Source organism: Microcaecilia unicolor, chromosome 12, assembly GCF_901765095.1.
Source record: "Microcaecilia unicolor chromosome 12, aMicUni1.1, whole genome shotgun sequence".
Lineage (NCBI taxonomy): Eukaryota > Metazoa > Chordata > Amphibia > Gymnophiona > Siphonopidae > Microcaecilia > Microcaecilia unicolor.
The window spans coordinates 72,654,009-72,672,756 of NC_044042.1; the positions used below are offsets into that span (position 1 = coordinate 72,654,009).

The window sequence follows — 18,748 nt, forward strand, 5'->3', positions numbered from 1 at the left end:
CTCAGGATTTTGTAGACCTCGGTTGTATCCCCCCTCAGCCATCTCTTTTCCAAGTTGAAGAGCCCTAACCTCTTTAGCCTTTTCTCATACAGGAGGAGTTCCATCCCCTTTATCATTTGGTCGCTCTTCTTTGAACCTTTTCTAATTCTGCTATATCTTTTTTGAGATACAGTGACCAGAACTGAATTCAATACTCAAGGTGAGGTTGCACCATGGAGTTATACAGAGGCATTATAATATTCTCTGTCTTATTTTGCATTCCTTTCCTAATAATTCCTAGCATCCTGTTTGCTTTTTTGGCCACCGCTCCACACTGGGCAGAAGATTTCAGCTTATTGTTTACAATGACACCTAGATCTTTTACTTGAGTGCTGACTCCTAAGGTGGACCCTAGTATCAGGTAACTATGATTTGGATTATTCTTCCCAATGTGCATCACTTTGCATTTGTCCATATTACATTTCATCTGCCGATGCCCAGTTTTCCAGTTTCTTAAGGTCTTCCTGAAATTTTTTCACACTCTGCACATGTTTTGACAACTTTGAATAGTTTTGTGTCATCTGAAAATTTAATCACTTCACTCATCGTTCCGATTTCCAAATCATTTATAAATGTTATATAGCACCAGTGCAGATCCCTGTGGCACTCCACTATTCACCCTCCTTCACTGAGAAAAATGGCCATTTAACCCTACCCTCTGTTTTCTGTCCAATAACCAAATCCTAATTCACAGAAGGACTTTGCCTCTTATCCCATGACTTTTTAATTTTCTCAGGAGTCTCTCATAAGGAACTTTGTAAAAAAAAGCTTTCTGAAAATCTAGATTATTTCCGATCTGACGAAGAAGGGCAACCTTCGAAAGCTAATCAAGAAATGTATTAAGTTATGTCCAATAAAAAAGGTATCATCTTATTTTCTTTTCCATGTTTTATTTTGTTTGATTTCTATTGAAAATCTAGATACACTACATCAACCGGCTCACCTTTATCCATGTGTTTATTATTCATGCCTTCAAAGAAATGAAGCAAATTGGTGAGGCAGGAGATTCAAAATGGTCGCCGACTAGCTCGGACGCTCAGCAAGCTCTCTGAGAAAATGCCGAAGAGAAGGGGCCGCTTGTCCTCCTCTGCCACCCCGCCATGGCAAAATCCCCTACCAGTGCAATCTATCATAGGAGCCAACGTTTCAAAATTATTGGGGATGCTATGCCTAATGGAAATAACCCATCCCTGAACACATACAAGGAATTTGCTCAATATTGGGGGTGCTCAAGCACCCACAGCACCCACAGAGTCGGCTCCTATGCAATCTATAATGACCACTTACCTTCAAAGAGCTGAGATACCGAGGACATCAAGAGCAGACCCGCTAGGTCAACTGGGTGGAGATGGAAACACTGCGGGGACCTCTGGGTTGGAGCTATCGCTCAGCCCTGATGCTAGAGCACCTCCCTTGCAGCCCTCGGGAGCAAGCATTTCGACGCCGGTTTCCAGTGGGACACCACCAAGGAGTGTAGCAGTCTAACGGACCGAGGAGGGGAGACATCATGCTGAGAATGCGGGCCTAATTGGAGAACAAGGCGCCTCAGGAGGGATAGAAACAACGCCTAACAGCCAGGTTCAGATGGAGATTGGAAGAGAAAATAGAACACAACAATCTGCTGGAGTTGCAGAGGTACAATTTCCTTTGACTCAGAAACCAACTGAAATTACACTAGAGGCTTTGTGGACTTGGGGAAATCCCTAAGCCCACAAATAAAACAAATATCTCAGGATGTTGCTATTCTTGACCAGAAGGTTCAAGATACTGAAACCAGGGTAGAGACGATAGTGAACCGACAAATAGATATGGAGAAAGAGTTGAAAGCAGTACATTTACACCAAGAAACTATGATGAAAGATTTACAGTAATTACCTTAAGAAGACAAACTGAATTTTTGGAAAATGTAACTAGAAATAATAATATTCGTTTTTTTGAATTTTCCTAAGAAAATTGGGGTTTTACCAAGAGAAATGCCCAGAAAGTATATTATGGAGATACTAGGTGTTTCAGAAGAAATGGTTCCACCATTCACGCAAATATACTATTTACCTCAAAAAAATCAAGTATCTCAGGAAAATCCTGTATTAGATATCTTGAGGATATTAGAATCCTCAGATACTGAATTAGTAAATGCCTCTACCTTAATGGCCACTGTAGCTTTATCACCGGATAAAAACTGGTTGATGAGGCTTTTCTTTCAAAATAAGGATAAGAGCTTTCTCGGTTTGAAGGTTCAACTCTTCCCTGATGTTACCAAGGAAACTCAAAAGCGTAGACAGAGATTTCTACTTATGAAACCCGGTGTAATTCAGATAGGTGCTACTTTCTTCTTAAAAGACCCTTGCAAATGCCTAGTAAAATATGAGTCTAATAAGTATGTGTTCTATGACCCTTCACAACTTTCTTCCTTCCTGGCTGCAAAAGGCCAAGGGAGTAATTAGATTACAGCTCTAGGTAAAAGGAATAAGGGTATCTTTAACGAGCATCCGAAATAGTGTGGTTTTCCTTAAAACTTTTTTGATCTGTCCATATCGTAAATTTTGAATCTCATCAATGTGGACTTTGGTTAACTTGCTGTATGGAATTACTTTAATACTAAATTTTCTCTGTTTTTGGTGAACAGTATAGTTATTTTCTTGACAAGTATTTATTCTTGTTTGATGATAATGTAAATGGATAAATAAATAAATAAAAATTGGTGAGGCAAGGTATCCCTTGGCTGAACCCATGCTGACTCTATCCTATTAAACCATGTTTGCCTATGTGTTCTGTAATTTTATTCCTTATAATAGTTTCCACTATTTTACCCAGTGCTGAAGTCAGGATTACCGGTCTGTAATTTCTCTGGAATCCTTTTTAAAAATCAGCATTATATTGGCCACCCTCCTATATTCAGGTACTGCGGATGATTTTAGTGCAGGTTACAGATCACTAACAGCAGATCAGCTATTTCATGTTTGAGTTCTTTCAGTACCCTGGAGTATATACTATCCTGTCCAGTTGATTTATCACTCTTTAACTTGTCAATTTGGCTCAGTACGTCTTCCAGGTTCACCAAGATTTCTTTCGGTTCTTCCGCATCATCACCCTTGAAAACCATCTCTGGTACAGGTAGCTCTCTTACATCTTCTTCCGTAAAGGCCAAAACCAGTTAAATGGTACTTAGCTGTCGAAGCGCTAATATTCAGTGTGAGGTAGCTAGATATCTTGGCTGATGTCACGTTTGTGGCCGTGACCACCCTCATACTTACCCTGTTTCTGGGAGTCAGTGGCTGTGCTGGCTTCTGCTTGTCTCTGTGTCTGTCTCTGTCTTAGTTTCTCTCTGGCTCTGTGTGCTGATTGCCCTACTGAACCTCACCTGTGTGGGCTATGCCTCTTCCAAGATGGCTGCCGCCTCTTCCTCCTTGCCAGTTTCCAAGATGGCTCCCGCTGTTCCTTCCTATGGAATGACTGCTTTGTGTGTCAAGCCTCTGTTTGGTTGCAAGGTGATTGCTGCAGCTGTGGCTCTGGTCTTGATGGGCTTTATTAGTCACCTGAAGACTACAGTCCTGGCCTTTGCATTGCCATTCCCTCCGCAGTGCTTTAGGTCCCGAGGTTAGTGTGCTGTTAGCACAGTTTGCTTTCCTTGTCTTTTGCTCTGTGGGTTTTCAGCCCTTCTGTGTTTATTGTTCTGTGGGCTTCCTACCCTTCTGTGTTATTTGCTCTGTGGGTCTCCTACCCTTCTGTGGGTTTTCAGCCCTTCTGTGTTTATCGCTTGTGGGTTTCCAGCCCTTCTGTGTTTATTGCTCTGTAGGTTCCCTGCCCTTCTGTGTTTATTGCGCTGTGGGTGTTCAGCCCTTCTGTGGTTATCACTTAGTGGGTTTCCAGCCCTTCTGTATTTATTGCGCTGTGGGTGTTCAGCCCTTCTGTGGTTATCGCTTTGTGGGTTTCCAGCCCTTCTGTATTTATTGCGCTGTGGGTTTTCTGCCCTTCTGTGTTTATCGCTTTGTGGGTTTCCAGCCCTTCTGTGTTTATTGCGCTGTGGGTTTTCAGCCCTTCTGTGTTTATCGCTTGTGGGTTTCCAGCCCTTCTGTGTTTATTGCTCTGTAGGTTCCCTGCCCTTCTGTGTTCTTGCTCTGTGGGTTTCCAGCCCTTCTGTGACCATTGCTTTGAACCTACCTAGTGCCAGAACCCGGACATTCCCTGCCTGTCTGCCTTGCCATCACCTAGGGGCCAGGGGGCACTCCTGGACCTTCATTCCTGCGGTTCCTGTAAGTCCTACCGGCTGCCAGAACCCGAGGGCTCAACCTGAGGGGGAAGGCAGTCAAGTGTAGGTGAAGCCTAGGTCCGGTCCGGGTTCTAGTCCAGTGTGTTCCGGTCCGGTGTGTGTTCCAGTCTGGTGTGCTCCAGTCCAGTGTTCCAGTCCTGTGTCCTCCAGTCCGGGGGATTCCAGTCCAGGTGTTCCGGTTCGCTGGGCAGTGCCTGCAGTCCCTGCCGTTGTGCTTACCCTGTGTTGGTTGGTGGGTTTTGCCTGCTGCTGTCGCTCCTCGTCAGCAGCCCAAGGGCTCACGTTTGCTCCAGAGCCCGGTCCCGCGGGCTCAGAACCTGACAGAACCTGACAGCTGAATATTAGCGGCTAGCGGGTCAGCAGTGATATTTAGCATCTAGCCAGCTATGTTTGGCAGCCAAATATGGCCACATCAATAGATGGAATATCTTTGGCCGGTTTGAATTTAACCAAAGAGCAGCTTGGCCGGTTAAGTTCAAACCGGCCAAAAATAAACTGGATATTCGATGGCAGTCATTGGAAACAGCCTGGCATTGAATATCCGGATTCAGTGCTAGCCATGAGAGTTAACTGGGCTAACTCCCACGGTCTAAATCTCATGCCCTTAAATATTAAACTTTGCTTTGTTTGTGTATGTGTGTTAGGAGGGTGATATCCAAAAGTCATTTACCCAGGTAAATGAGCTATTTGAAAATTCCCCAGCCTTCTTGCAGGTAAAAGAACATAAGTGCATCTAAGTGTTGCCATACTGGGACAGACCAAAGGTCCATCGAGCCCAGCATCCTGTTTCCAACAGTGGCCAATCCAGGTCACAAATACCTGGCAAGATCCCCAAAAAGTACAAAACATTTTATACTGCTTATCCCAGAAATAGTGGATTTTCCCCAAGTCCATTTAATAATGGTCTATGGACTTTTCCTTTAGGAAACTGTCCAAACCTTTTTAAACTCTGAGTTTTTGTGGCTTTCAGGATCTTATGCCCCTCAGAAGCTGCTGCCCTAGGTGATTGCCTAATCGTTCTGGCTCTAGATGACTCCTTGCTACATCTCCCCACCAGAGGCGTAGCTAGATGGGTCACCAGGGGAGCGGCCGCTCCCCCAAATGGACTTCTGATGGTGTTGGCGTCTATTTTTCACGTGATCTGTCGCATTTAAAATATGGGCTGGCACTGTCGGCAGTCTGCTGTCCGCTCCCCCGCGCTCTCAGCCTGGCTACGCTTCTGCTCCCCACCCAATTGGGCGGGTGAGAAACTAAACAGTGCAGTTTCTAATCCTATGGCACAGTAGACCTGTCTACACGGCAGCTCTCTTCCTTCTTATCCCTGTAATGGCTCTTTCTCTGACACAAACACAGAGTCCAAGTTATGCATTAGTGCATGGAAACTTGGACACGAGCTGTTTGGAAAACGTTTCTAGCAAAAGCAGGCTGGAAAGACATGGAACAGCTGGAAACCAAACAGAAACCAAATGTGATTGTACAATAAAGACTAGCAGTGAACTGGTTGCTCAAAAAGAAGGTACAACAATCACAGGTGGTATGATGCGTTATTTACAGCAGAATTGAAAATAATAAAATGTCCCTATTTGACCCTGCAGCTAAGGATCTTTGGGCTTATCCCAGGCTCAGGGCAGTCAGTCTTAGACATGCCAGAGCCAGGGAAGAAACTTGGAAGGGTTGACTCTCCTTCAGCTTTAGGTAGGATTGGGGCTTCTATGTCATGGGGGCCAAGCGCAGTTGCCCTGTTTGCCACCCTCTAACACTGCTCCTGCCCATGATTTACCCCTCACTTCCTCCATAGCTAAGAATCCTTTGTGCTTATCTCAGTCTTTACCCCTCACTCTCCACTCCCCCCCCCCCAGCACACACACACACACAGCTAAAGATCCTCTAAGTTTATCCCAGGCTTTACCTTTCACTGCCTCCCCCCCATAAGGATCCTCTGTGTTTATCTCAGGCTGTACCCCCACAGCTAAAGATCCTCTGTACTTATCCCAGGTTTTACCCCTTCCCCCACAGCTGAGGATCTTTTGTGCTTATCTCAGGATTTACCCATTAATCACTCCCCATTGCTAAGGATCATCTCTGATGATGCCTTCTTGAATTCTTATGCTGCCTTTACCCTCATCAGCACCTCTGGAGTTTTAGTTTATTTATGTGCATCCATTACCTTGTCTGTGATGCACTTATGCAACTTCTAGATCCCACTTTCATATCATAAAGGAGGACAGACAGTAATTTATTCGTGGCTTTAATATTTGGTTACAAATGAGGTAGGGATCCAAAAGGACAATTTATTTATTTATTTATTTTGGTTCACTTGCATCCCACATTTTCCCAGCTTATGCGGGCTCAATGTGGCTAACAAAGTTACTAGAAAATTACATAATACAACAGGATAAAATTGTTCCAGAAAAAAAGTGACAAATACAAGCACAGAAGCAGCAAATCAGCAATAAAAGTCAGTTTCAGTGAAAATGTATTAAAAATGAGAGGGCTTGTTTTATTTTTTTATTTTAGTTACATTTGTACCCCGCGCTTTCCCACTCATAGCAGGCTCAATGCGGCTTACATATACAGGTACTTATTTATAAAGCCGCACTAGCGATTCCCACGTAGCAAATGAGAGGAAGCCCATAGGAATTGAGGGGTTCTTTTACCAAGCCTTGCACTAGTGACGGGGACCATTTTCTCCATGCACCAGGGGGCCCTTTTTACTGCAGCAGGTAAAAACACCCCAGGCACACATGGCCATGCGGTAAGAGAACTCTTACCTCATGGCCATGTGACAGGAAGCCCTTACCGCCACCCACTGACCTTCTGCGCTAACCCGGCGGTAACCGGGCAGTGCACGGGGGCACGGCGATGCCCGATTACTGCCGTGCAAGCCATTTCTGGGAGTTTTCTTTTTCCCCTGGAAATGGCACGTGCTCGGGGCGGGACTACCGCTGGTGGCCACGTTGGGCCAGCAGTAGGTCCCGGAAGAGCAAGCGGTAAGCCCGCGTTGGGCTTATTGCTGCTCTGTAAAAGGGTCCCTGAGCGGGCTTTCTCTCATTTGCCGCAGCAAGAATTGGTAGTGCAGCTTTGTAAAGGAAGCCCTTAGTGTATTAATATTGAAATTGACTTTTATTGCTGACTTTCCTTTTGGATCCTTGTTTGCTTGACTTTAATATTTGGACTTGCAAGGAGCTAGAAACGTTCATCGTGCACCAACCACTTATCTGCAAATTTCTTCAACACTGCTGTGGTCCTTCCGTTAGTACTTCAATCCAGCAATATAGTAAATCCAAACTTCTGCTCAAACGGACCATGAAGCCTCACAAACTTTCCAACTGCAGAATATCATTGTCCCGACAAAGATCTTTGTTTGGTGCACAATGAACTTTTGTAGTTCCTTGCATGTTTTACTGGTAATCCTGTCCAATACTGAGTGTCAGATGGAGTTTTTTTTTTAATGCTATTGATAGGATTGAATCAAATTCAATAGTCAAACTTTAGCACAGTGGAGGCGGTAAATCCGTAATACTGATGAAACCCAGCACTGGTAAGACATAAATATTGAAGTTGCCAGTGGCTTTAGCACTACATAGTCATTGAGCTCCAGGACTTATCTGCCTTATACTAGATTTCATCATAATATTATGGTGCTTTACATATGTCCACAATCACACACCATCTCCAAAATATGAACTCATGGGCGGACACATTCCAACTAAAGCTGAACGCAGAAAAAACACAATGTCTCATCTTGTTTTCACAATATAATACAGACAAACCCAATACCATAAACACACCGGACAACACCCTCCCGGTCTCAGACAGCTTAAAAATTCTGGGAGTCACAATCGACCGAAATCTCACACTTGAAGATCATGCGAAAAATACAGCAAATAAAAAATGTTCTACTCAATGTGGAAACTTAAAAGAATCAAACCTTTCTTCCCAAGGGAAGTATTCCGCAACCTAGTACAATCAATGGTGCTAAGCCATCTAGACTACTGCAATGCAATTTATGCTGGATGTAAAGAACAAATCATTAAGAAGCTTCAAACCGCTCAAAATACAGCAGCCAGACTCATATTTGGGAAAGCAAAATACGAAAGCGCCAAACCCCTAAGAGAGAAACTACACTGGCTCCCACTAAAAGAACGAATTGCATTCAAAGTTTGCACCCTGGTCCACAAAATCGTTCATGGGGAAGCCCCGACCTATATGTCAGACCTTATAGACTTGCCTACCAGGAATGCAAAGAGATCAGCACGCACATTCCTCAATCTCCATTACCCTAACTGCAAAGGACTAAAATATAAATCCACATACGCGACCAGTTTCTCCTACATCTGTGCACAGCTATGGAACGCAGCTATGGAATGCCATAAAAATAACGCAAGACCTAACTATCTTCCGAAGGCTACTGAAAACAGATCTGTTCAAGAAGACATACCATAAACACCCTTCTTAAACATCAAAAAATAAGACTTTACACAAAATAGACATAATTGAAATCTTATCACTTGACTGATCAACCTCCTTACCATTAATGAATAAGCATAACCACTTCAATCGCTATGTCGAATAAGGTCTCTCCATAGTCGATGACCTAAAGTATGATATAACCCAATTTCTTACTCAGGAACTTTCATGTATTACCATAATTTATTCTTCCTTAACATATGTATGCACATGATATATATCTATACCATGATCTGTTCACGTATGTTATGTTACATGTATGTTACCATGTATGTATGCAACTTAACACATTACCATTTGTAATACTGTTACCCGGAAATGGCAACCGCCATTACGGCAAATGTAAGCCACATTGAGCCTGCAAATTGGTGGGAAAATGTGGGATACAAATGCTACAAATAAATAAATAAAAGGTAGTCGGATTTCCATCCAACCAGCATTCTTCCCTAGACAATATGTCAATAACAGCGAAGCAGCTCTCCGTGCTTTGGCTTGCAAGAGCTTCTGTTTAGAGCAGACTCAAATCCTTAGAACGTTCATTCAGTTTGTTTTCTTTTAACCTTTTATTAAAGACCTAACCATATGTTGAGGCCTCCTTACTCAGTAGACCTCAGCAGAGACCTTGTTTCTCACTGGGATCACTGCCTAATGACTCACTAAGTCATCATCGGTCTTTTCAACTTTTACACATTTTTAGAAACATTTTATAAACTTTTTATGATTTTCAGTTTTTAATAAAACGCTACTTAGCTTTGTTTACAATCTAGTGAAGCATATGGACCCACACCAACATGATCTATGTTTCAAGAACCTGCCTCAGGGTCTGGTTAATCGCCACAGCTCTCATTTAGTTATACATGATTTACAAAAATCACGTTAATTGGTGCGGCGTTTAAGGGCCAGATCCTGAGGCAGGTTCTCGAAACATGGACCGTGTCGGTGTGGGTTCACTTATGCTTCACTAGATTGCAAACAAAGCTAAGGTAGCGTTTTATTAAAAATTGAAAATCATAAAATGTTTATAACATGCTTCTAAAACTTTATTAAAGTTGAAAAGACCAATGACGACTTAGTGAGTCATTGGGCAGTGATCTCAGTGTGAAATGAGTCACTGCTGAGGTCTGCTGAGTAAGCTCTGCAACTTTAATATTTATGCGTTACCAATGCTGGGTTTCATCAGTAGTATGATATTATGATTGAAGGCAGCAAGTTTTATGTTGATATAATGCTGCCAGTTAAGTTTCAGACTTTTTTCTTCATCTGATTTGTGGTTTGTTGGACTGGATTGCAGCAACATGCTTTTGGGAGCTAATTAAGGCCATTTTAGTTCATTAATTGCCTTCCACAGTGGGATTTTATATGGAAAATTAACCCCTTTGGAGATGTTGCCCCAATAGGAAACTCTGTTCCTCTTTAGGGATTTTTAAATATTAAACCGTACCTGCTGTACACTGCCTTCGGTGAATCTTCATAATAGGTGGTTAATAAATAACAATAAATAAATAAATAAATAAATAAATAAATAAATAAATAGGAGAATAAACAGCACAGTTTCAGCAGTTCTGGCAGGCAATGAAACAAGAAATGTTCCAGAACACAAGGAAATACTGACCTTCCTGCTGCTGCCTCTCCATTTTCTTTAATAAAACTCAAATTTCATTGAGAATGAAAGAGGAAAAACAAATGTAGTCAGGACTGCACATTTTTTAATTTGTTTTTTTTTTCTTTTTAAAGATGACAGTGAGATCCCAAACAACAGCTTAAACCCCTGCAATCCACTGGATCGCAAATGCATCCAGAAGCACACAGCTAAAATTCGCGGCTATCCGAACAGTGGCAACATGAGGCTTAATGGTAACCTTCATCCACCCGAAATAAGAATCATGGTGAGACATCAGTATCCCTCTCATTGTTACAGTGTAGGGTTAGTCATGAGCAGAGCCCAGGAGGTTACAAGGACACAGGAGAACACCTCTAGTGAGACAGCTTAGGGATCAGGGAGAAGCAGAGCCCAGGAGGTTACACAGGGGAATTCCACTAGTGATACAGTGTGCAGTGAGAGAGGTTGCAGGGACACAAGGAACTCCTCTAGTGTCACAGTGTGCAGTGAGAGAGGTTGCAGGGACACAATGAACTCCTCTAGTGTCACAGTGTGCAGTGAGAGAAGTTGCAGAGACACAATGAACTCCTCTAGTGATACAGTGTGCAGTGAGAGAAGTTGCAGGGACACAATGAACTCCTCTAGTGATACAGTGTGCAGTGAGAGAGGTTGCAGTGACACAAGGAACTCCTCTAGTGTCACAGTGTGCAGTGAGAGAGGTTGCAGGGACACAATGAACTCCTCTAGTGTCACAGTGTGCAGTGAGAGAAGTTGCAGAGACACAATGAACTCCTCTAGTGATACAGTGTGCAGTGAGAGAAGTTGCAGGGACACAATGAACTCCTCTAGTGATACAGTGTGCAGTGAGAGAGGTTGCAGGGACACAAGGAACTCCTCTAGTGTTAAAGTGTGCAGTAAGAGAGGTTGCAGGAACACAAGGAACTCCTCTAGTGATACAGTGTGCAGTGAGAGAGGTTGCAGAGACACAATGAACTCCTCTAGTGATACAGTGTGCAGTGAGAGAGGTTGCAGGGACACAAGGAACTCCTCTAGTGTTAAAGTGTGCAGTGAGAGAGGTTGCAGGAACACAAGGAACTCTTCTAGTGACACAGTGTGCAGTGAGAGAGGTTGCAGGGACACAAGGAACTCCTCTAGTGATACAGTGTGCAGTGAGAGAGGTTGCAGGGACACAAGGAACTCCTCTAGTGATACAGTGTGCAGTGAGAGAGGTTGCAGGAACACAAGGAACTCCTCTAGTGTCACAGTGTGCAGTGAGAGAGGTTGCAGGGACACAATGAACTCCTCTAGTGTCACAGTGTGCAGTGAGAGAGGTTGCAGGGACACAAGGAACTCCTCTAGTGTCACAGTTTGCAGTGAGAGAGGTTGCAGAGACACAATGAACTACTCTAGTGATACAGTGTGCAGTGAGAGAGGTTGCAGAGACACAATGAACTCCTCTAGTGATACAGTGTGCAGTGAGAGAGGTTGCAGGGACACAAGGAACTCCTCTAGTGATACAGTGTGCAGTGAGAGAGGTTGCAGGAACACAAGGAACTCTTCTAGTGACACAGTGTGCAGTGAGAGAGGTTGCAGGGACACAAGGAACTCCTCTAGTGTCACAGTGTGCAGTGAGAGAGGTTGCAGAGAGACAATGAACTCCTCTAGTGATACAGTGTGCAGTGAGACAGGTTGCAGAGAGACAAGGAACTCCTCTAGTGATACAGTGTGCAGTGAGAGAGGTTGCAGGGACACAATGTACTCCTCTAGTGATACAGTGTGCAGTGAGAGAGGTTGCAGAGACACAATGAACTCCTCTAGTGATACAGTGTGCAGTGAGAGAGGTTGCAGTGACACAAGGAACTCCTCTAGTGTCACAGTTTGCAGTGAGAGAGGTTGCAGAGACACAATGAACTCCTCTAGTGATACAGTGTGCAGTGAGAGAGGTTGCAGGGACACAAGGAACTCCTCTAGTGATACAGTGTGCAGTGAGAGAGGTTGCAGGGACACAAGGAACTCCTCTAGTGATACAGTGTGCGGTGAGAGAGGTTGCAGGGACACAAGGAACTCCTCTAGTGATACAGTGTGCAGTGAGAGAGGTTGCAGGGACACAAGGAACTCCTCTAGTGATACAGTGTGCAGTGAGAGAGGTTGCAGAGACACAATGAACTCCTCTAGTGATACAGTGTGCAGTGAGAGAGGTTGCAGGGACACAAGGAACTCCTCTAGTGATACAGTGTGCAGTGAGAGAGGTTGCAGAGACACAATGAACTCCTCTAGTGATACAGTGTGCAGTGAGAGAGGTTGCAGTGACACAAGGAACTCCTCTAGTGTCACAGTTTGCAGTGAGAGAGGTTGCAGAGACACAATGAACTCCTCTAGTGATACAGTGTGCAGTGAGAGAGGTTGCAGGGACACAATGTAACATAGTAGATGACGGCAGAAAAAGACCTGCACGGTCCATCCAGTCTGCCCCACAAGATAACTCATATGTGCTACTTTTTGTGTATACCCTACTTTGATTTGTACCTGTGCTCTTCAGGGCACAGACCGTATAAGTCTGCCCAGCACTATCCCCGCCTCCCAACCACCAGCCCCGCCTCCCAACCACCGGCTCTGGCACAGACCGTATAAGTCTGCCCAGCTCTATCCTTGCCTCACAACCACCAGCCCCGCCTCCCAACCACCGGCTGTGGCACAGACCGTACAAGTCTGCCCAGCACTATCCCCGCCTCCCAACCACCAGTCCCGCTTCCCACCACCGGCTCTGGCACAGACTGTATAAGTCTTCCCAGCACTATCCCCGCCTCCCTACCACCAGCCCTGCCTCCCGATCTTGACTAAGCTCTTGAGGATCCATTCCTTTGGCACAATGAACTCCTCTAGTGATACAGTGTGCAGTGAGAGAGGTTGCAGGGACACAATGAACTCCTCTAGTGTCACAGTGTGCAGTGAGAGAGGTTGCAGGAACACAAGGAACTCCTCTAGTGATACAGTGTGCAGTGAGAGAGGTTGCGGAGACACAATGAACTCCTCTAGTGATACAGTGTGCAGTGAGAGAGGTTGCAGGAACACAAGGAACTCCTCTAGTGATACAGTGTGCAGTGAGAGAGGTTGCAGGAACACAAGGAACTCCTCTAGTGATACAGTGTGCAGTGAGAGAGGTTGCAGAGAGACAATGAACTCCTCTAGTGATACAGTGTGCAGTGAGAGAGGTTGCTGGGACACAAGGAACTCCTCTAGTGTCACAGTGTGCAGTGAGAGAGGTTGCAGGGACACAATGAAGTCCTCTAGTGTCACAGTGTGCAGTGAGAGAGGTTGCAGGGACACAATGAACTCCTCTAGTGTCACAGTGTGCAGTGAGAGAGGTTGCAGAGAGACAATGAACTCTAGTGATACAGTGTGCAGTGAGAGAGGTTGCAGTGACACAAGGAACTCCTCTAGTGTCACAGTTTGCAGTGAGAGAGGTTGCAGAGACACAATGAACTCCTCTAGTGATACAGTGTGCAGTGAGAGAGGTTGCAGGGACACAATGTAACATAGTAGATGACGGCAGAAAAAGACCTGCACGGTCCATCCAGTCTGCCCCACAAGATAACTCATATGTGCTACTTTTTGTGTATACCCTACTTTGATTTGTACCTGTGCTCCTCAGGGCACAGACCGTATAAGTCTGCCCAGCACTATCCCCGCCTCCCAACCACCAGCCCCGCCTCCCAACCACCGGCTGTGGCACAGACCGTACAAGTCTGCCCAGCACTATCCCCGCCTCCCAACCACCAGTCCCGCTTCCCACCACCGGCTCTGGCACAGACTGTATAAGTCTTCCCAGCACTATCCCCGCCTCCCTACCACCAGCCCTGCCTCCCGATCTTGACTAAGCTCTTGAGGATCCATTCCTTTGGCACAATGAACTCCTCTAGTGATACAGTGTGCAGTGAGAGAGGTTGCAGGGACACAATGAACTCCTCTAGTGTCACAGTGTGCAGTGAGAGAGGTTGCAGGAACACAAGGAACTCCTCTAGTGATACAGTGTGCAGTGAGAGAGGTTGCGGAGACACAATGAACTCCTCTAGTGATACAGTGTGCAGTGAGAGAGGTTGCAGGAACACAAGGAACTCCTCTAGTGATACAGTGTGCAGTGAGAGAGGTTGCAGGAACACAAGGAACTCCTCTAGTGATACAGTGTGCAGTGAGAGAGGTTGCAGGGACACAATGTACTCCTCTAGTGATACAGTGTGCAGTGAGAGAGGTTGCAGAGACACAAGGAACTCCTCTAGTGATACAGTGTGCAGTGAGAGAGGTTGCAGAGAGACAATGAACTCCTCTAGTGATACAGTGTGCAGTGAGAGAGGTTGCAGGGACACAATGAACTCCTCTAGTGATACAGTGTGCGGTGAGAGAGGTTGCAGAGAGACAATGAACTCCTCTAGTGATACAGTGTGCAGTGAGAGAGGTTGCAGAGACACAATGAACTCCTCTAGTGATACAGTGTGCAGTGAGAGAGGTTGCAGGGACACAATGAACTCCTCTAGTGTCACAGTGTGCAGTGAGAGAGGTTGCAGAGAGACAATGAACTCCTCTAGTGATACAGTGTGCAGTGAGAGAGGTTGCAGGGACACAATGAACTCCTCTAGTGTCACAGTGTGCAGTGAGAGAGGTTGCAGAGAGACAATGAACTCCTCTAGTGATACAGTGTGCAGTGAGAGAGGTTGCAGGGACACAATGAACTCCTCTAGTGTCACAGTGTGCAGTGAGAGAGGTTGCAGAGAGACAATGAACTCCTCTAGTGATACAGTGTGCAGTGAGAGAGGTTGCAGGAACACAAGAAACTCCTCTAGTGTTACAGTGTGCAGTGAGAGAGGTTGCAGAGAGACAATGAACTCCTCTAGTGTCACAGTGTGCAGTGAGAGAGGTTGCAGGGACACAATGAAGTCCTCTAGTGTCACAGTGTGCAGTGAGAGAGGTTGCAGGGACACAATTAACTCCTCTAGTGTCACAGTGTGCAGTGAGAGAGGTTGCAGAGAGACAATGAACTCCTCTAGTGATACAGTGTGCAGTGAGAGAGGTTGCAGAGAGACAATGAACTCCTCTAGTGATACAGTGTGCAGTGAGAGAGGTTGCAGGGACACAATGAACTCCTCTAGTGTCACAGTGTGCAGTGAGAGAGGTTGCAGGGACACAATGAAGTCCTCTAGTGATACAGTGTGCAGTGAGAGAGGTTGCAGAGAGACAATGAACTCCTCTAGTGATACAGTGTGCAGTGAGAGAGGTTGCAGGAACACAAGAAACTCCTCTAGTGTTACAGTGTGCAGTGAGAGAGGTTGCAGAGAGACAATGAACTCCTCTAGTGTCACAGTGTGCAGTGAGAGAGGTTGCAGGGACACAATGAAGTCCTCTAGTGTCACAGTGTGCAGTGAGAGAGGTTGCAGGGACACAATGAACTCCTCTAGTGTCACAGTGTGCAGTGACAGAGGTTGCAGAGAGACAATGAACTCTAGTGATACAGTGTGCAGTGAGAGAGGTTGCAGAGAGACAATGAACTCCTCTAGTGATACAGTGTGCAGTGAGAGAGGTTGCAGGGACACAATGAACTCCTCTAGTGTCACAGTGTGCAGTGAGAGAGGTTGCAGGGACACAATGAAGTCCTCTAGTGATTCAGTGTGCAGTGAGAGAGGTTGCAGGAACACAAGAAACTCCTCTAGTGTTACAGTGTGCAGTGAGAGAGGTTGCAGAGAGACAATGAACTCCTCTAGTGTCACAGTGTGCAGTGAGAGAGGTTGCAGGGACACAATGAACTCCTCTAGTGTCACAGTGTGCAGTGAGAGAGGTTGCAGGGACACAATGAAGTCCTCTAGTGATTCAGTGTGCAGTGAGAGAGGTTGCAGAGAGACAATGAACTCCTCTAGTGATACAGTGTGCAGTGAGAGAGGTTGCAGGAACACAAGAAACTCCTCTAGTGTTACAGTGTGCAGTGAGAGAGGTTGCAGAGAGACAATGAACTCCTCTAGTGTCACAGTGTGCAGTGAGAGAGGTTGCAGGGACACAATGAAGTCCTCTAGTGTCACAGTGTGCAGTGAGAGAGGTTGCAGAGAGACAATGAACTCCTCTAGTGTCACAGTATGCAGTGAGAGAGGTTGCAGGGACACAATGAAGTCCTCTAGTGATTCAGTGTGCAGTGAGAGAGGTTGCAGGAACACAAGAAACTCCTCTAGTGTTACAGTGTGCAGTGAGAGAGGTTGCAGAGAGACAATGAACTCCTCTAGTGTCACAGTGTGCAGTGAGAGAGGTTGCAGGGACACAATGAACTCCTCTAGTGTCACAGTGTGCAGTGAGAGAGGTTGCAGGGACACAATGAAGTCCTCTAGTGATTCAGTGTGCAGTGAGAGAGGTTGCAGAGAGACAATGAACTCCTCTAGTGATACAGTGTGCAGTGAGAGAGGTTGCAGGAACACAAGAAACTCCTCTAGTGTTACAGTGTGCAGTGAGAGAGGTTGCAGAGAGACAATGAACTCCTCTAGTGTCACAGTGTGCAGTGAGAGAGGTTGCAGGGACACAATGAAGTCCTCTAGTGTCACAGTGTGCAGTGAGAGAGGTTGCAGAGAGACAATGAACTCCTCTAGTGTCACAGTATGCAGTGAGAGAGGTTGCAGGGACACAATGAAGTCCTCTAGTGTCACAGTGTGCAGTGAGAGAGGTTGCAGGGACACAATGAACTCCTCTAGTGTCACAGTGTGCAGTGAGAGAGGTTGCAGAGAGACAATGAACTCCTCTAGTGATACAGTGTGCAGTGAGAGAGGTTGCAGGGACACAATGAACTCCTCTAGTGTCACAGTGTGCAGTGAGAGAGGTTGCAGGGACACAATGAAGTCCTCTAGTGATACAGTGTGCAGTGAGAGAGGTTGCAGAGAGACAATGAACTCCTCTAGTGATACAGTGTGCAGTGAGAGAGGTTGCAGGAACACAAGAAACTCCTCTAGTGTTACAGTGTGCAGTGAGAGAGGTTGCAGAGAGACAATGAACTCCTCTAGTGTCACAGTGTGCAGTGAGAGAGGTTGCAGGGACACAATGAAGTCCTCTAGTGTCACAGTGTGCAGTGAGAGAGGTTGCAGGGACACAATGAACTCCTCTAGTGTCACAGTGTGCAGTGAGAGAGGTTGCAGAGAGACAATGAACTCCTCTAGTGATACAGTGTGCAGTGAGAGAGGTTGCAGGGACACAATGAACTCCTCTAGTGTCACAGTGTGCAGTGAGAGAGGTTGCAGGGACACAATGAAGTCCTCTAGTGATACAGTGTGCAGTGAGAGAGGTTGCAGAGAGACAATGAACTCCTCTAGTGATACAGTGTGCAGTGAGAGAGGTTGCAGGAACACAAGAAACTCCTCTAGTGTTACAGTGTGCAGTGAGAGAGGTTGCAGAGAGACAATGAACTCCTCTAGTGTCACAGTGTGCAGTGAGAGAGGTTGCAGGGACACAAGGAACTCCTCTAGTGTTAAAGTTTCTAGGTGACAGGGGAAGCAGAGCCCAGGAAGTTACAGGGATACAGCGAACTCCTCTAGTGTTACAGCCTATGGGTGACGGGGAAGCAGAGTTTGGGAGGTGATACAGACATGGGGGATTTCCTATAGAATTATAGTTGCAATCCTTGAGCAGGAGAAGTCAGGAATTCAAATGTATTTATATACTGCCTAGACCTATGTGGTTTACAGTTTTCTTTTTCAGGTACTAATACTGTCCCTAATGGGCTCACAATCTAGTATTATATTGTACCTGGGGCAATGGAGGGCTAAGTGACTTGCCCAGGGTCACACAGAACTGCAGAGGGAATTGAACCCAGTTCCCCAGTATCTCAGACAGAAGTGGGAATTGGTCTGCAACCTGCTGCACTAACCATTAGGCCACTCATCCTCCATTCCAAAGCTAGATTTGGCTGATGTGCAGAAGTTGTGATTGATTTTCCTGGTTCATTGTATCCTAACTCCTTTTAACTGTGTATTGAAGGGTTCCTGCCATGGTGAGCTGCACAGAGCACTGGATCGACTTGCTGCCTCCACAACTCGTACACAGGAAGATCTATTCAGTATCCCCATCCCCAACTGTGACCGAAATGGCAATTTCCACCCCAAGCAGGTGACTCAAATATCTAATCAAAAAATATTTTAGTTAATAGACCAAAGAACTTATGCGGCTGCAGTCTGCTGACTATATAAGTGACTTTAAAAAAAAATTGGACCAGATGTACAAATAGGGGGAGATTCTATATATGGTGCGTAAAAAAAATCCACGCGAAAAACATTTCCGACTAAGCGTATTCTATAAGCGGCACCTAGATTTAGGTGCGGCATATGGAATACGCTTAGTCGATGTCCCAG

The 18,748-nt window shown here is 45.5% G+C and overlaps 1 protein-coding gene across 1 annotated transcript in view; it reads left to right on the forward strand.

The window, feature by feature from the left end:
- The window catches only part of IGFBP4 (insulin like growth factor binding protein 4), an 80,153-nt gene that overhangs the window by 57,257 nt on the left and 4,148 nt on the right, over positions 1–18,748 (forward strand). The window contains exons 2-3 of the mRNA XM_030220839.1: positions 10,514–10,665; positions 18,378–18,506. Coding sequence (XP_030076699.1) covers positions 10,514–10,665; positions 18,378–18,506 — 281 coding nt within the window. The remainder of the gene's footprint in view (positions 1–10,513; positions 10,666–18,377; positions 18,507–18,748) is intronic.